The following is an 18,281-nucleotide window of genomic DNA, read 5'->3' as shown; positions in this document are numbered from 1 at the left end:
TTTTTTAAAGCTGGAGTCCTGGTTTTATCAGTGCTGCTACACTATGGTATCTGGGAGACCAGTGAGTCTGCTGCGTTTGGGCCTTACTAATATACTTTTATGTATTATGGATTTCTTTGGATATTTCATGTCTGAAGACATTTTTGGGGTGTGCAACAGGAACTGTTTGAAACTATATTAAAGGTTTTGTAAAATATCAATTTTTACTGTGTTTATTTACCAGACCAAGAAAAGGAGACAATCGTATGATTTAGGTGGGGATATGTCTAGGAATGTAAATACACAGATATTTGATAGCATTTTTCTGTTTCTTAAACAGAACATTTTGCTTATATTTTTGAAAATTGCGAGGCAATTTTTTGTTCAGCAATTCAGTTTTTCATTATGTATGTTAAAATTGCTTAGTCAAATTTGTCTGATTGGGCAAGGGCCAGATAATGAATGCCTTTGCCCCTCATTCAGTCTCGGAACTCCTTGTAATTATGAATGGCCACTGTGCTGAGTGAGTGACCCCCTGTGTCTTCAGAGCAGGGGGGAAGCCACTCAACTCCATTACAGGACCTGGAAGATTGCTATGAAAGCACTGTAGTAGCTATGGCTTTACACGATCACTGCGGACTGCTCAGGTATGACATATATGCATAATTACATTGGGCCAAGCTGGACCAATGTAAGTATGCACAAAACGTTATACTTGGAGTTCAACTTAAACACCTTAAGTGTTGATTGACATTTGGTTTATTGTTGTCCAAAACAGCATGGAAAATGTTCCTTCTATAAATATGAATAAATCAAGAATGAACTTGCTAACAATATTTGTTTTTATTTTCTTGCAGAATTATTTCCAGTCATACATATATACATTTAGAAAGTGTTATTTTCACAGGCCTGTGCTAGGTTAACTGTTCTTCTAGAATTGATTTAATAAAACTTTTTTTTTCTTTGTTTTGTTTTGTTTTTGATCTCGTCGCCTCCTTCTCCAAGGCTTATACTCATTGACTTTCACAGCGTGTGCTTTCAGGCTTTAATCTTCTGCTTCTCAAGAATGTTGTGACCCATGTTCAAGGACTGTAAAAGAAAACAAAAGTCTCTGTACCTTATCAAAATGGAAGTTAAATTGCTCCCCATGCCATAGAAAAGCATTTTGTTACCCACTAATAATGCATTCTCTCAGAGATGCTTGACCAAAATGTAAGCAGTTGAAACTATATTAGCATCCTGTTTTCATCAAACAGATATGTTTCACAGAAGGTTAAGTAAAAATCACACTACTAGATATAGCTTTCACAGTTGGCAAGTGAGCGTTTGCTTTCAGATCATGTTTGAAAATTATTATGGTCTAATTGCTTTACTGAATAACTGCATTTTGGTATAATATTTATTACCATGGCATTTCATGCTCCGGGTTGTAGGTGGTAAGAAGGAAGAACTATGGAATCGGTGAATACTAATTTTGCTTCCCTTGTACATATATTTGAGCAGCCATCTGCATTGAACCACACTCTGGTTAATATCTGGGGGATTTTTAAGATGTGGTAAATGTGACGTTCACCCAACATTCACTGCAAGGTGATTAATCGCTGTAATTTAAAACACATGCACCTGGAAAATACACTTGCAGTACACATTTGGTGAATGTCACATTCCATGTCAATTTGAGTCAGAGTTCACCCTGATCCACAGGTGCTATGTGGGTCATGTAGTACTTTCTCACAGCAGGAGCATCAACAGATTAATTGTAATTTTAATGTTAATACAAATTACCTTTTCATTTCAATATGCAGTTGCTATTATTTTCTAAAATTACCTGAGCTTTATTTTTCTTGTGAGACTTTGTAAGGCTAATGGAATGCAGATGTTGTTCCTTTTCCTACTGAAAGGCTGAGATTCCCAAGTGATAATAAAGGCAGATCATCCTACTTCCCCAGTCAGTTTGACAAAGAACATGTAAGCAGACATCAATCAGTTTCTTAACAACAACAAAAAGGTATGAATCTGCAGGAAAGTTTGCTAAAATCCTTGCAATATGCACACGTTATATATTGGGGATTTCATTTTCCTCAAGTAAAGTGAAGTTTAAAGGACTGAAGGTGAGATGCTGCCTGAAAAAATAACCCAGTTCAGATGAAATTGATCTCTTTAAACATGGGCAAACAGAAATCAATTTGAAAATCATTTAATACATTTATACTGATTTTTCATTTATGGATAGACAGTGATTCTGTATCACTTTAATTTCTTGAGCCCTCCAGTTGATGAGACCTTCCAACCCTAGTCAATGCCACTGATGTATTGGGGAGGTTTTACTTTAGTGCTTCCATTCACTTGTGGGGATTTTTTAAAGTTCTTAGTGATCAATGGAGGATTAGGGCCCAGCCTCTATTTCAAACACTTTAAGCAAGTATTTTTGTATAGCTCTTTTTTTTTTTTAGAATGGTATGGAAATCTTGGTTTTGTTGGGACAAAAAAAAAAAAAGTCCCAACAGTTAACCTTCTTGAGCATTTTTGATAAACAAAAGAACAGTTTATATTATATTGAACAAAATGGAAATTCTTGGGAGTCTGTTTAAACAGCCCCGATGCTGGCGACGTACACTGTCGTACACGTCGTCAGTCACGAAGGGGTTAAATGATTTATTCAAGTGGTCCGGTTTATAGATTGTTTCATGAGCTGCTAAGAGTTGCAAAATGAGGGAAAGAAGGAACTTGTGTCATATTGGCAATATTTCTAATGATGTTATGTAACCTTAGGACAACCAGTAATGTTTTAAAGAAACCACTAGGATTAAGAAAGTAGAGTAAAATAAAAAAGGCATGATAGGGAGCAAGAAGGGGAGGAATGAATTCCAGCACCCTCTAGGCCTAAAAACTCCAGCCCTCCAGCAGTGGTAAAACTGCAAATCCCATGAGGCATCCATCCCTGGGAGTCATGCCTGTGGCTGTGAGAATCTTGCAATGCTTCATGGGATTTGTAGTTCTGCAACAGCTGGAGTGCCGTCGTTTGTCCACCTCTGCGCTAGGCCCAGGGCACACAAGGTTAGATAGATGACATAGATTATAGGATCATATGAAATTGTTAATTTTTCAATTAATCATTGTGCCATTTCTTTCTATCTTCACTTTTTCTTTCCACATCTAGGTATAATGTGGATGCTAGGCTTATGAAAGTCATACATTTGTCCTTTGCTGTACGCTATAAAGATGTTTATTGAACAGTGTTCAATGGGGTTTTTGTAAATCTGTGTCTATTAGGTTTTGAATTCCAAACCATTTGTGCTGAACTCTTACTTATTGGTGGCAGTCCTGAAAACAAACAAAAAAACATGTAATGGAGCACATATAAGGCTTTTCATGATGGCTATAAGTATACCACTCGAGTCAGACCTTATTCGACGTCTGAGCAACCTGAAGAGAGATGCTGATTGGTTGCCATGGGCAACTGCTCTAGATTCTGTCTGCTCCAGTTTTGATAAATTCCCCCCCTGTATCTTTTCATTCTGAGTCAGCCCTCCAGGTCATTTACATGCATTCCAAGGGTTTTAGGAAATGTTACTGCAGATTTTTTTATGCCTATGTCCTCTTGTTATCAATGGAATACATTCTAGTATACTTGAATATACTCGGATATTTTTGTACCCTGGATAACTGGCTGTGACGTACAGCCACCCATAATAGTGAATGGGTGTAGGAGCCTGTACATTGGTTTATACTGCTATCTGTGTAAACCTGTGAAGGAATGTAGACGGCACTAGACCTTTGCCAATGAGACAGAAATTGCTAGGAAATCGGAAGGTTTTCTATTTTTACCAGAACGAGCATTGAGGGTAAATCTTTCAATGAGGGCCTGTGGTTTGGTGACCATTTTGTAGAGATTACTTCACACTCTTGTTGCAGGAAAATAGTGAAGGGGATCCACCCCAGCCTGTCACAAAATGTAAAGATTGCTGACAGCGGGTTTCAACCCTTCCCTACCTTTATTCAAAGCAAAAATTACAAGTTTTGGCTATGCATACGCTTTAAACTGTCAGTGCTGCAAAACTAACAACATTGTTGGGTGCCTGGGTTGTGAGCTTTAAAATGTATGTCAATCCTAACAATGAACTTCCCTTATTTGCTCCCTTTTAGCCGGTTGAATAAATATGACCAAAAACATTTTGTTCTATTTGTTTTAGAAGTCCAAACAATACCTGTTGATCTTGTCAGGAAATCAGAGCTGCGTTGTGTCCTCTGCACACTTCCTGTGTTAACTCAGAGTCTCTTTAGCCCACCGTATTCTTATCTTGGACTCCAAGGCAATTAGTCTCTGTGTTGTAAATAAGAAGACAGAGGGAGTGGTAGAGTAGTTTAGGAAAAGATTATAGGCAGGTCTGACAATGCTCGTCCCACAAACCTATCGTGTGTTGTCAGCCCACAATAAGAGAATTAAGAGCTGTATGAATTTGTGGCTAATTCAGCAAGCATTCTTTTAGGGCTCAGTTACACACACTAGACGCAGTGCGTTCCGGCCCGATTTTGGCCGTAATGCACTGCCTCGCATTGCGGCCGGCTCACTTTTTAGTGGGGTAGGAGGGATCGCAAGGCGCATTGTGCCTGCGGTTCAAACCTGTGCGATCAAAATGCTACAGGCACTATTTTGATTGCACCGCACAGGGCCGGACCGCAGGCACAATGTGCCTTGCGATCCCGTGCGGCGGATCGCATTGCGGCCGGAGGGCATGGCTACAGCGCCATTCACTTGAATGGCCCACCACGCTCCATATTTTTTCTGCTCCAGTTTAAAAAAATTCCCACTGTGTATACTTCAAGGAACAGCAGCAAGGAAGTTAATACTCAGGATAACACGTTTCTCTGATAATTCCAGGTCTAATTCAGGCATTGTTTTAATAAAAAGTTTTTATCGCTTTTTATTCATAAGTTAATCATTATTCTTGATCAGGTGATCTTCCTTTGCTGTTAGGCCTCATTTACACTGCTAAGAGCCGGCCCATACAGATCCGTGTGGCTTGCACGTCTGTATCGGGCCGCTCCCGGGAAGGACAGGTGCTGCTTGTGATTGTACTCAGGAGCCTGTTCTTCTCTATGGGAGGACACGGCCGTACACTCACCCGAGCTACACATTTGTGCAGGTGTCCGTACTTGTACGCAGACAGGATGGATCTTGTCTGCGTCCGAGCACGGGCACCCGCACATCCGTTCGGGTGAGCGTACGGCGGCGTACAATCACACGCAGCACCTGTCCTTCCCAAAAGTGGCCCGATATGGCGTGCATGCCGCACGGATCTGTAAGGGCCGGCTCTAAGCAGTGTGAATGAGGCTTTAAAAACAGACATGTTTCACTTATCCTTGAACTGCATTTAGGTGGCTATAAAATATTTTTCTAAGGTAGTTATGTAAACTTGAGAAATCCAGTTGACCTATAAATGGATCGAAGGACAGCTCCTCTATTATTGGAGCAGTTTCAAATAGACATTCTCAGTTTTGTAGAAATCAGTCTGCAGGCCAGGCCTTTTATTCCTCTACAAGAGTAAATGTGTATTAGAAGATCATCATATACATGAAAATTAAACCATCTATCCTTATAGGGATGGGTTTTTTTCTCCAGTAAAACAGGTGTGCAGTGCCCTTGGCTGTTCTTGTTCCCTGCAGAAATCTGATGAATAACATGAATTTATGAGGTACCTTCTGAGTACACATTCCTTTTCCTCCAGACTGCACTGCATTAAAGGAGAACTATGACATGAGTGATTTCCACTCACATCATAGTTCTAAGCCGACCTGTGACAATGAGACTGTCACAGTTCGGCTCAGTAGATCGGGAGGTGAGGGAAAACATACCGGGTTCCCTCACCTCTCGATCCTGTCACGGCTCTCTGCCGTGACAGGGGGAGGGGCTGGATTCCCCTCTCCCAGCTCCGATCTGCCAGCGCTGACTGGCGGAACGGACGGGGGAGGGGGCGGGTACAGCTGGCTCTGCCTCTAGATAGGCAGAGCCACCTGTCACTCACGCAGCTGGGCGGATCCCGTCATCTAAGTCGGGATCCACTCCAGGTGCGGTGTCTCAGTATACCGCGAGCTGTAGCTCACGGTATACTGAGCTTAGGGTGACGGGAGGACACTAGTTTGTGTCCTCCCGTTACCCCAAGGAGAACTATGGGGAAAAACACTGACCCCATAGTTCTCCTTTAAAGGACTTGAACTGTATGCAAGAAGAATTATTGCACTGAATACCCCATTTACAAGAGGAGAACTTAGGGCGGTAGGGGTAGGTTTAGATGTTCTGATTCAAAGACAGTGTGTCAGGAAGTGATGATAAACTGTTCTGATAGGTACACGGGCAGCAAAAGGAATACAATCCTTTTTAGTGAAATGGAAACATGTTGGTTGGAATTCCTGACAGGCCTCGGATGTGTGTCCATGTGTAAATCTGTTGGGGAAATTGACCCTCAAGCGTTTAATCCCGTTGCAGCAGAAAAGGAAGTCGGGAGAATGGGATTCACTGGGACAAATAGCAAATGGTACAGAGAACAATAAAAAAAAAAGAAAACCTCACAGAAGCCTTAACATTCCCCGCTGAACTAAAAAAAAACCACATATTAATGGGAGTGCTAACTGTAATTTTAAACACGCCGTTAGTAGACATTTGGTGTTGCATGCAAGTAGAGAAGGGCCATGTTATCAAGAATTGGGACTGGTTCACCCCATAGCGTTTCACTAAATGCATGGTACCATATGGTACTACATTCGTTGCAATGTGGTGAAAAAAAGTAGTGAATTCGTTTTTTTTTTGCAGTGCAACACAATGCATGTTATTGTGGTAATGTGTGCTGCTTCAGTGCACAGCTCCTGGGAGGTGCTTTGGGGTGCCATTAAAATGAATTGTGATGCTTCTAGAGCATGGTCAGCCTTGCTAGGTGTACTGTGCAGTAGCAGGCGCTAAATGCTCAATACAGTGCTTTTAGGGTAATGCTATGGTGTAACAGGCCCTAAAAGAGTACTGCTAGAAACACTAAGCCAACAATGGGGGGAAGGCTTTAGATAGCAGTTGGAACAGGGGAGTGTGACAACAAGGTCTGGGAGTAATGTGGAGGTGCAAGGTGGAAACGAAACATTTCTGCATTATATACTGTATCTCACATTCATTATTTTAAACTTTTTAATCAATTGAACATTTCATTAATGCATGTAATATATGGGATAACCTTTAGTGAAATAACCCCTCTGACTGTATACATGAGTCACTGATGTGGTAGCCTTTTTTTTTAAAGAGATCAATGCAAAATATAATTCATATTTGTTCATTGGTCAGCCAACATTATACAGTATAATTGCTATTCGCTGTAGTGCTCCATCTGTGGTGCAACTACAAATCCCATGAGTCATTGCAAGACTCTGATAACCAAAAGCATGAATCGCGCAGGTAGAAGCATGAAGGGAATTGTAGTTTGACCACAACTGAAGTGCCGGAGTTTGCCTATCCCTGCTTTTGTATACATACTATATGTGTAAGACTGTATTTCTGGAGAATATATTTCCATAATAGCATAATTTCAGTTGACAAGAAAAAGCCGTATTTTCAACAAAACTGAATGCTGTATCCATTTAACCACCCCATGCTGCTCGCCCACCATAGATCTCATTTATGGGCAACAATGAACAATGTATTCTCTTTTAAAGATTTGTATTTAATAGCATATGATTTGTCTTAATGTATTTTTTGTTGACAACCGCTGGCAAAGACACCTGTTAACAAACATTAGCAACTAATTAATTTAAAAGTAATGGGTTTTATAATACGCTGGGCATCTTGGCATATTCTCAACTCCATTAGCACAGTGCTAATATTATTCAGTTATATATTTATAAATCTTAATGGTTAATTTTTACAACAGCTTGTCTTTAATTAGGTTATGTTCCCATTTATAAAAAAACAGATCATTTTATTGAAATGTTAATGTGGTCAGCTATTAAAATGTTTAAACCAAGGTTTAAGAAGAAAGAAGCTAAGCAATATTTACACTATAACTCTAGCGCATTTTTTAGGAAAGCAGCCCTCAATGTGACTGACCACCTTAAATTTGTGGCATGCTCATGTTTGCCACGCTACTAATGTGAAATATTCGTAGCTGTACATGGCCATTCCTCCTCATCATCATGTACTGTAATTGTAAATAGTGGGGGTGCCCAAGGACAGAATAGAGCTCCTACTGAATGCAGAGTGGGTACAAACTAAAGGTGCACCAAAAATGAAAATTTCAAACGCGAAACGAAATAAAGTCAGGACGAAACGCAAAATGTTTTTTATTTTAACTTTTCCAATTTTTTATTTTTAATAAACTTAAATTGTTTTATATATTTTATTTGTTTTTTAAGTATTTTTATTTTTTGCTTTACTTTTAGGGGCTTCGGGGAAATATTAGGGGTCTAAACAGTGTGTTGCTATTGATACATAACTTGAGGACAGAGTATGTATACTTTAACCCCAATAATGAATGAACAGGAGGTGATGTAGACCACTCCCATTCATTCATAATTGGGGACACAGTAACCATACTATGTCCTCAATTATTTACAAACCCTCAGCGATCACTGATCAGCGGTATTGACCAGAAAATGGCACTTTCGGCATTATGCCAAAAGTGCCATTTTCTGGCCAATACAGCGGTTCAACCCCTGCTTTCTCTCCTCCCCGGTCGGCGCTGCTCTGTGTCCCAGCAGGGAGGAGAGAAACTCTCACAGTCGGCCGAGCGCTGGGGGAGGAGAGCGCTGTGAGCGGCCGGTGTCTCTCCTCCCACACTGCTCAGCCTCCTGTCACAGATCAGAGGAGAGCAGTGTGGGCGGAGACAGCCAGCGCTGTCACAGCAGGCTGAGCTCTCCTCCCGCACCGCTCGCTCAGCCTCCTGTGACAGCTGTCAGGAAGAAAAGCGAGGTACATTATGCCAAAAGTGCAATTTTTGGACCATATGTTTGGGCGGCCGATATATTGGTGCATCCCTAGTACAAACTTCAAATTATTTTGGTTTTCTGGTTTGTGCGCATTTTTAACCCTTCCGGGTTTAGAAATGCTTATTTATAAAGGCTAGGTTAAAACCACTGATGCCAAACCTGCAGTCTGGATACAGTATGTGTTGTACAACCTACAATCAGCATCATCCAGTGAATGGAATGGGAGTACTGATCTGTAACATGTACCAGTCTTTCGTTTTTTCTTTGCAGCATGACTTCAGTCTCCAATTAAACTTGTAGCATGTAGCATTCCCGTTGTCTCATCATCTCCTATTGCAGGTCTGCGCTCTCTGTTTTCTGTAGTGTTACTTATACATTTAGTTACCCACCACTCTCAATCTTGATTAGTTTTTCTGACATAAACTTGTCAGGAATGGGGTTGCTTTGCAAGATTGGTTGGTTATACATTTACCTTACAGTCCACTTAAACTGTTTTGTCCTCCTTGCTATATTTGTGAAGATAGATCGGTTGTAAGTTATTTTGCCTTGTTTGTTTTCTTTGTCTTTAAAAGACTATGGGGGGAATTTATCGAAGCTGGATCAAGACAAAATGTGGAGCAGATTTGCAATGCAGCCAATCAGCTTCTCTCTCTCATTTTCTAATCTTACCTGAGCAAACTGAAGAGAGATGCTGATTGGTTGCCATGGGCAACTGCTTCAGATTCTGTGTGCTCCAGTTTTTATAAATTCCCCTCTCTGTGTTATAAGATACAATCCACTCACATGTGAGATGCATCTAACGTTCTAGCTGTCGTTCTTTATTGTTATGTATGTTGTTTGAGAATAGTGTACTTAGTGTCTGTAGCCTTAAAGTGATATTAAAGTCAAAGATATGTTTCCCTCCCCCAATGTTAATGTTAGCACTTACCTTAAATGATGTCTCTTAATCCGATCTTCTTCCCTGTCGTTTTCATCTATCCACCCAGCGCTGCTGCGGGTCTCTGATCCAGTCCTGACTCCTCTGTCCTTGCGGGCACTTTCTGTCCCACGGTGTCTGCATGCGGGTACACGCGTCCATAGACTTACCTTGTGTCTCTCCTCGTCTCCCGGCCGAAAATGTGAACTGTGCATACGCCCGCCCCAAGATGCTTTGCGGCTGCCCGATAATTTTCACATTTTCAGACGGGAATGCGCTGGCATGCATACTGAGCTGGCCAGCTGGAAGCACTTTTGTAGGTCCATATGCCATACGTCCTTGGCAGCGAAAGGGTTAAGGGTTGTTTTAACTTTTATGCATGCTGGTCTGCTATGGCTGAATGTTTGAATATACAGGTGGTCCCCGGGTTACATGCAAGTTCTGATCCCGCATACAATAGCCAGCTTGCTATTGGCTATTGCATTTGACAATATCCAATAGAAGGTTTGGTATAGCACCCAGCCTGCAATGAAGAGGAGGCCGGGGGGCGGGACAGCAAAGGAGCGGCCGAACCGGGACGGCGAGCAGATGATCGTCCGGACCGGGGAAACTGACGGATTGGCGGAAGAGGAGGCCGGGACACCAGCGGAGGTAAGGGGGGCAGCGGCAGAATGCAGCGGTCTGTGTCCCCGCTGCCTTCTCCAACACAGGCGCAGAGAGCAGCGGGGACATAGGCCGCTGCAGCCACAGTTCTCCTAAATGTACCGGCGGCTGCCGGTACATTTATGAGAACTGTGGTCCCCGTTCGTAAGTAAGGATTGTCCGTAAGTCGGACGTCCGTAACCCGGGGACTACCTGTATGTCACAGTGAAATTCAGCTTGGCAGGTACTTCTGTTCAGAAACTTTGCCGGCTGATATATTTGGGTAGGTATTAGTAAACAAGGAATATAACTTTGGATGTGGTTTGCTTGAACATCGTTTCTGATTAACATATTTGTGTGTCTCTGTCACTACAATTTGTTGTTGTAATATTTTGTTTCCCTTCATTTTCAGGACAAAAAAGAACGGGTATCCAAGTTTGATACCTTACGTCATTCAATAGCAGGAATTATACGATCGCCAAAGTCCATGCTGGGATCTTCATCTGTGAGTTATGATCTCATATTTTCTTAAAGCAAAGTAGACCCAAGGTTGTTTTTATTCAGTATGTAACTTTAGTAGTATTTTAAAGTTAATGATAACTTTTTTTTCCCTGTGATAATACAAGTTCTGCATCAGCCCAGTGTCATGTGACTGTTGCTATACAACATTTGTTATGAGGCATTTGTCAGAGGATCTTGTCTGAGTACTGACATTAGCAAAATGTTTAGGCCAAGCTGACCAGTAAGCACTGCTGCTTCAATGGTCTCATGTAGTAGGCTTCCTATGATCGTTTGGTTTAGCAGAAACTTTGTGACTAATGCGTGTGCATAGTTAGTTAAGTTGGGATGTAGATTTCAATTTAAGTGAATGGAGGCCACAGCACACATTTGCATATGCAACTGTAAAGATTTTGGGCATGATCATGATCTATGCAGTGTCGGGAAGACTACACTGAAAACTTTGAAGGGTTGGCTTGTAAGTTAGTATAACTGTATGAATGTGCTGGAGGAAGAGGGGAGGAAGTAGGGGAAAAAAACTGCACTATAAATGCAGTTCTCCTAGCTCGTTTACTAGTTTACAATTTAAGTAATACAGGGATATAATGTGATTTGTAAGGTATATGTTGCTTTTTATCCCATGTTTCTGTGTGCAGTAGAAACTGAGATATAGGCTTTGAGCTTTCACTCTTCTTTCCTGACCATGCTCTGCAAAGGAGATGGCTTCTTGATTTACAGCTCTTATCTCACTGTCTTTGCACTTTTCAGAATCAAGTGAATACACAGGAATGCAGGGGTGTGGGTCAGGCTTTCACAGGAATCCGCACAGGCACCCGAACTGGAAGGGGAGCCTTGTTTTCTGTTCGGAAAGTGCAGAGACCGTGAGACAAGAGCTGTTAATCAAGAGGCCATTTACTTTGCAGAGCTCAAAGGGCTCTTTTCGCAGGGATGGTGGACTTGGAGGAAACTATGGCTGGGCTTCCCAGGACGGGACCTCCACTTTCCTTAAATACCTTCTTTTCCCTGAGGTTTCCTCTCCTTATCAGAAAAGGCAACCATTTCTAGTGGAGCCCACCCGAGTTTTAGCCTCTTTTTGAGAGGAACAGCCTTCCTCGGCTGGATGCAATATATCCAATGGAGTCCTATATCTGCTTTCCTTTTCTTTTTTTGGGGGGGGCAGTGTTCACAGTCGTCGTCCCCTCCTACTTTGGCTGTTCTTTGTGTCCCCTAAGTGACCTTCCTAGGGTTTGCCGCCGGTCTCCCCCTGGAACTTTACTGCATTTATTGTATTGCAAACCTGGTGCTTCCTCTCACCATGCTGACGTACTTTGCTGCACCCACTGCATCTCAAGATCTGTGGGATCCTTTAAGTTGGGGTTTAGGCTTTTTTTGTGCTCTCTGTACTTTTCTTTTTCTCCATTTGGGTGTTGTTTAGGTTGGACTTCTTCCTTACTAATCCCAGGTCATGGGTTCCTTTTCAGTCCAAGGCCCTTGGAGAATAATCTCTGCTTCCCAGCGCTACTGCCCACCACAGGAGCAAAACACTTGCCACTTTCATTGCTAAATTGTTTGGTTCTTGGTCTAAACCCTTGTGCCAATATTGTGTAGCCAGATTAGTGGTTAAAAAGTCAGTGAGTATGTTCAAAGGTCTCATGGATTCCATAAAGGAGGAAATGGCAACCGCTTTTTGGTACCTCAGGATATTTCTTAACCATCAGCCCATGCGGCCACCCCTTTTCAGCAGCTTCTGTTCCCCAAGTTATGTTAGTAGAATAGAGCCGGGGGCTTTGGGGGAGCCTGCCAAATCTTCGGAATCATATTATGAATAAGAGGAAGGAGAATGGGAGGAATCTGGGGAAGATGGGAATGGATGATGCACAAAATTCTCACTGCCTTCTGATGAGACTAATCAACTTTAAAGTTTTAAAGATTTGTGATACCCTAAGATTAAAGGAACAACATTTGGAAATGTCTATACATGATAAAATGTATAGAGGCCTACCGAGTAAAAAGGGGTGTACCATACCAGTTCACTAGCCCCTCAAACAATTTATTAAAACTGAATAGGCAGACTCAGGAAAGCGCTTGTTCTTTTCTGCCACACTTAAAAGCAAATTTCTCCTTTTGGAAGAGTATTGCAAAGTATTGTAATAGGATAAATCCCATTCAAAAGTATCAAAGAAGATGGACCTTTCCTTTTTGAGGATATAGTTACACAAGGATTCGATGGACAAGAAAGCTGCACCCCTCCACAAAAAATGCGTCGGAAGCAGTAAGGGTGACCTGTAAACCTGCTCTGGCTTCAACTTGCATAGACAGAACTCTAAATATCTAACTGCACTAGCTTCAATCGCATCTGTAATCTGGCACTCCAAGTGAGGCAAATTCCTTGCTCCTTTCTGGTACCATCCAAGGCAGTAGCATATATTGCAGACATGTTGTGGAAACTGTGAGATTTTTGGCACACAACGACTCTAATCAACTCTTCTAGAAGAGCTTTGTGGCTGAAGATCTGGATAGGGGATGTTGCCTCCAAGTCCACACTTTGTGGCATACTGTTAATGGTGAACTGCTATTTGGGCAGGAGCTAAAGATGATATTAAACAGGTCTGCAGATAGAAAAAAGGGATTTCCGCTTCTAAAAAAGCAACAGAACAAAGTTTTTTTTTTGTGGCCAACACTCTCAAAACCCCAAAGGCCTCAAAAATCAAGGCAAAGAAAAAGCTGGGCCTAATTCACTTGTGGAACAGAACTGTCAAACAAACCCCCTCAAGATTTCTTGTAACACAGCTCTCTTAGGACACCGCCAAAGCTCAAGCTTTAATTTTCTCCCTACAGGAACTGCTAGATCAGGGAGGGGTCTGTCTGATTACCAAGGAGGAAGAAATAGAGGATGTTAGTCCCACTCAGTAGAGATCAGGATTATTCTGAGTCTATAACCTTTAAACAAAGTATTAAGATAGAAAAATTCTGCATGAAATCGATATTTTTGGTCAGAGACTTTCTTCCTCTGAATACCTTTGTGGCTTTGTTAGCCCTCAAAGGTGCTTCCCTCCATATTTCCGTCAGGGAATCATCCCAGAAGCTATAAGGCCTGGTTCACACCTGGTCGTTTTGTAGCGCGTTCGAACGCTCTGCAAAACGCTCTGCAAAACGCTCAAACACCGAAATCCCATTATTTCCTATGGGTATGGTTCACACCTGGGCGTATTACAGGCCGTATGAACGCGCTACAAAACGCCCTACGCCCAAAGAAGTACAGGAGCTTCTTTGGGGCGTTTTTGTTGCGCGTTTCCATTGGGATACAGCCAAGTAGCAGTCAGAAACGCGCGCTTGTCGCACGTTTTTTACCGCGAATTGTGGTAAAAACGCGCGTCACGAAATGCGCGACAAACGCGCATATTCGATAAGCTTAGGTGTGAACCCAGCCTTAAGATTTCGAATCAGAGGTCTCAAGTGTATAGTCCATCTGTTGTACAAAGCCTTGCTCTTTGGCCTTTCCTCAGCTCCAAAGATCTTTACCAAGGTCTTAGAAGAGGCCCAGAAAATCCTGAGACATAATGGGATAGAAATAATACCTTACCTAAACAATCTCCTCTTCTTTGCACACTCCAAGACATCGCTTATGAAGAACCCTTACAAAAATGACTACAGTTTTTTTTTTAGAAAAAAATGCAATATTGTAGTGCAACTGCAGTACAGGTAAAATACAACTGCAGTACAGGTGAAGTATTTCTAAAATACGACAGCTGTAGAACTGCAGTATTACTGCAATACAGTTGAAGTATTACTCCAGTACATCTAAAATACTAGTAACAGGGTTGTTCACAAAAGGGTGAATAGTTTGGAGAAGGCAGGAAAACTGAACAATCTTGGACAACATAGCTAAACTGGAAAGTGAGCTGAATTGGAGAATTTTTCTCAATTGGCTATTTTGTCCTAGATTGTTCACTTCTCCTGTCTTCCCCAAACTCTTCACCCTTTCGTGAATAGACCTGTAAAATACAACTTCAATACAGGTTTCTCTTTGTTAATGTTTACTCTTATGTAATACTTTATTCTATAAACCAGAAAAATAACCCGAAATCAGAAAACAAATTGGCCAAGTGTACTCGCAAAAGGAATTAGTTGAGGTTTAGGCTTTGAGCACCACACACAAACTCCATCATTTAATGTTGCATAGCAGTGGTCCATAGCTTTTATTTGCTATAGAGTGTCAGGTAGCCCATGCAGTCGGACAATCTCCTTGATAAACATTTGGGCCGTCTCAGCTGCAGACGGCGTCTTGGTGAGGGGAACAAAATGCGCCATCTTGGAAAGGCGATCCACCACCACAAAATTCCCGGTATAGCCCTCCGAAGGGGGAAGTTCCACAATGAAATCCATAGAAATCATGCTCCATGGCCTATCAGGAATCGGCAGGGAATTCAACAGCCCCCAAGCCTTGGTCCGACTGCCCTTATTACGAGAACAGATGGCACAAGACCCCACATAGGTCTTACAGTCCTTCCGCACACCTGGCCACCAGAAGTAACGTTGGATCAGATCCAAGGTCTTAAGGTTCCCAAAGTGCCCGGCCAATGGGGCATCATGACATAGGCCCAGGACAGCAACCCTAAGGGGCTGTGGTACAAAAATCTTGTCCTCGTAGAAGAACAACCCGTCCTCTTCCCGAAAAGAAACATCTGGGGGCAGTCCTTCCAGGGTGGAGGCACGCTGAATCTCGGAAACCAGGTCTGGCTGTAACAAAAAAAAATTATCCGTCCGTAAAATCGTATCAGGGGGAACCACTGCGTCTGAATCAGTGAACATCCGGGAGAGTGCGTCAGGTTTCCCGTTCTTGGATCCTGGACGGTAAGTGATATGGAAGGAAAAACGAGAAAAAAATAAAGCCCATCTTGCTTGACGAGGTCTAAGTCGTTTTTTTGCAGACCGTAAGTACTCAAGGTTCTTGTGGTCAGTGAATATCAATATCGGGTGAGCAGCGCCTTCCAGATGGTCAATTTGAATGGAGAGTCGAATAAGTTCTTCCAAGCTGCCTGGCAGCCCCACACGGGCGAGTTCATCCTTCAAGGTATCCGATAAGCCCAAACGGAATTGATAGCGAAGGGCTGCATCATTCCAGTCCGTGTCGACACTCCACCTTCTGAAGTCACCTACATAATCTTCGGCTGGTCTTTGGCCTTGTCGCAGGGTGTGTAACGAGATTTCGGCAGTAGCTGCTCGCTGGGTGTCATCGTAGAGAAGCGACATGGCGTCGAAGAAGGATGCCGTACTATTCAATATATCGCTCTCCCGTTCCAGAAGTCGATGCGCCCAGGCCTGCGGCTCCCCTTGCAATAATGAGATCACAAATCCCACCTTCACTGTCTCTGAAGAGAAAGTGCGTGGCTGAAGCAAAAAATGGAGTTTGCATGCGTTAAAAAACGCACGGTATTTACTTCGGTCCCCAGAGAAGCGTTCTGGCATAGCTACTCTGGGTTCCGGTGGTGGAGTTGTTACTGATGGTGACTGTACTGTAGGGTCTGGAGCTGGAGTGGAAGGCTGAGTAGCGCTGGGAGCGATGGTTGGTGCTCTTGTAAGTGCTTCCACGCGACCTTCAAGCTGGAAGTAACCCTCCTGAAGTTCTTTCACCACCTGGGCTACTGCTGTGATCTGCTGACAAAGCTCCTCCATGATAGAGGCCCCGCTTTCAGGCTCCGATTAACTGGCTGACTGATACTGTCACGTACCTTAGATGGAGCCTGAGATGACGAGGGCGGCCTCTCTTGCTGCTCCAGTCCAAACACCTCTGGATAGTAGGCACAGGTGCGTGAGGACCAGGAGGGGCACAAGTGCCGGTGAGTTGCGACTCCTGTCGAAGCTGCTTACTGGTAGCTGAGGTTTCTGAGCAGGGTGCAGGTTGGTAAGATGGTCCTAGAAGCAAGGTAACACCAGCTGGGTCAACAACAATCTGGCAGCGAAGTACAAAATCAGAAGACAGGACTTAGTCGGAAGCGAGCCGGGTCTGTAACTAGCAGGCAGCGTGGTATCCAGGGAGCAGGCAGAAGAGAAGTCAAAGACGAGCCGAGGTCAGGAACACAGAGCAGGAGCAAGGTCAAGCAGGCCGGATTCGGTAACAGGAGAAACAGTAAGTAACAGGATCCAGGAACACGGTATAAGCTGAAGATCAGTCAGCAGGGAGATCTGGGTGTCTCAGCCTTATATAGCCCTTTTTGGCGCCATCATTAGAATCGGGCGTGTGCACGTTCTAGCGTGCGCCGTGGCGTGCGTGCGCTGGCGTGTGTACGTTCTAGCGTGCACCGTGGCGTGCGTGTGTACGTTCTAAGGTGCGCCGTGGCGCGTGTGCGCTGGCGTGTGCACGTTCTAGCGTGCGCTGGCGTGTGTACGTTCTAGCGTGCGCCGTGGCGCGCGTGCTCTGGTGTCATGACAGTGGTACTGTAACCATAGCTTTTATTTGCTATAGAGTGGTACATGTTGCACAATACAGCATAACTGCAGTACAAAGTAGTACGAGTGCAGAAGCACAAAGTGCAGTAGCGTATTAGTGAACTGCAGCTATATTACAGGTGAAACTCAAATAATTAGAATATCGTGCAAAAGTAATTGCAGTAAGTGCTGCAAAAGGGGCCCAAACCAAGTACTGAGTACATATGCATGCTTGTACTTTTCAGAGGTCCGATATTGTTCTATGTACAATCCTTGTTTTATTGATTGCATGTAATAATCTACTTTTTTGAGGTTGTGGATTTGGGGTTTTCATGAGCTGTAAGCCATAATCATCACAATTATGACAAATCACGGCTTGAATTATCTTGCTTTGCATGTAATGAGTCTATCTCATATATTAGTTTCACCTTTTAAGTTGCATTAGTGAAATAAATGAACTTTGCACGATATTCTAATTATTCGATTTTCACCTGTATATCTACACTTCATTGCATTGCAAGCCAACAGTTTTACCGCAAATGTACTTTTTTTGTTCTGCAGTTTTACAGCTGTTAAACCTAAATGTACTCTTTATACTTTATATATTGCAAACCTGCAGTTATTCTAAAGTTTATTGCAGTTTTACTTCATTGTACTGCAGTTTTACTTCATTGTACTGCAGTTTTACTTCATTGTACTGCAGTTTTACTTCATTGTACTGCAGTTTTACTTCATTTTACTGCAGTTCTACTGGGCTAATTAACCTGGAGAAACCAAATTTGATTCCATCCTAAACAGTGATGTTCCAAGGCTACGAGGTGAGTTCAGCAGTAACAAGTAGACATGTGCGATT

The 18,281-nt window shown here is 42.8% G+C and overlaps 1 protein-coding gene across 1 annotated transcript in view; it reads left to right on the top strand.

Annotated features, from left to right (window-relative positions):
* FER (FER tyrosine kinase) overlaps nucleotides 1-18,281 on the top strand; it is a 153,183-nt gene that overhangs the window by 37,718 nt on the left and 97,184 nt on the right. The window contains exon 9 of the mRNA XM_018559316.1: nucleotides 10,914-11,006. Coding sequence (XP_018414818.1) covers nucleotides 10,914-11,006 — 93 coding nt within the window. The remainder of the gene's footprint in view (nucleotides 1-10,913; nucleotides 11,007-18,281) is intronic.

The sequence above is a fragment of the Nanorana parkeri genome, unplaced genomic scaffold (assembly GCF_000935625.1).
Source record: "Nanorana parkeri isolate BGI_ZX_2015 unplaced genomic scaffold, ASM93562v1 scaffold388, whole genome shotgun sequence".
NCBI lineage: Eukaryota > Metazoa > Chordata > Amphibia > Anura > Dicroglossidae > Nanorana > Nanorana parkeri.
Note: the sequence above shows the minus strand (reverse complement) of the source record. Positions and strands in the feature narration are given on the sequence as shown.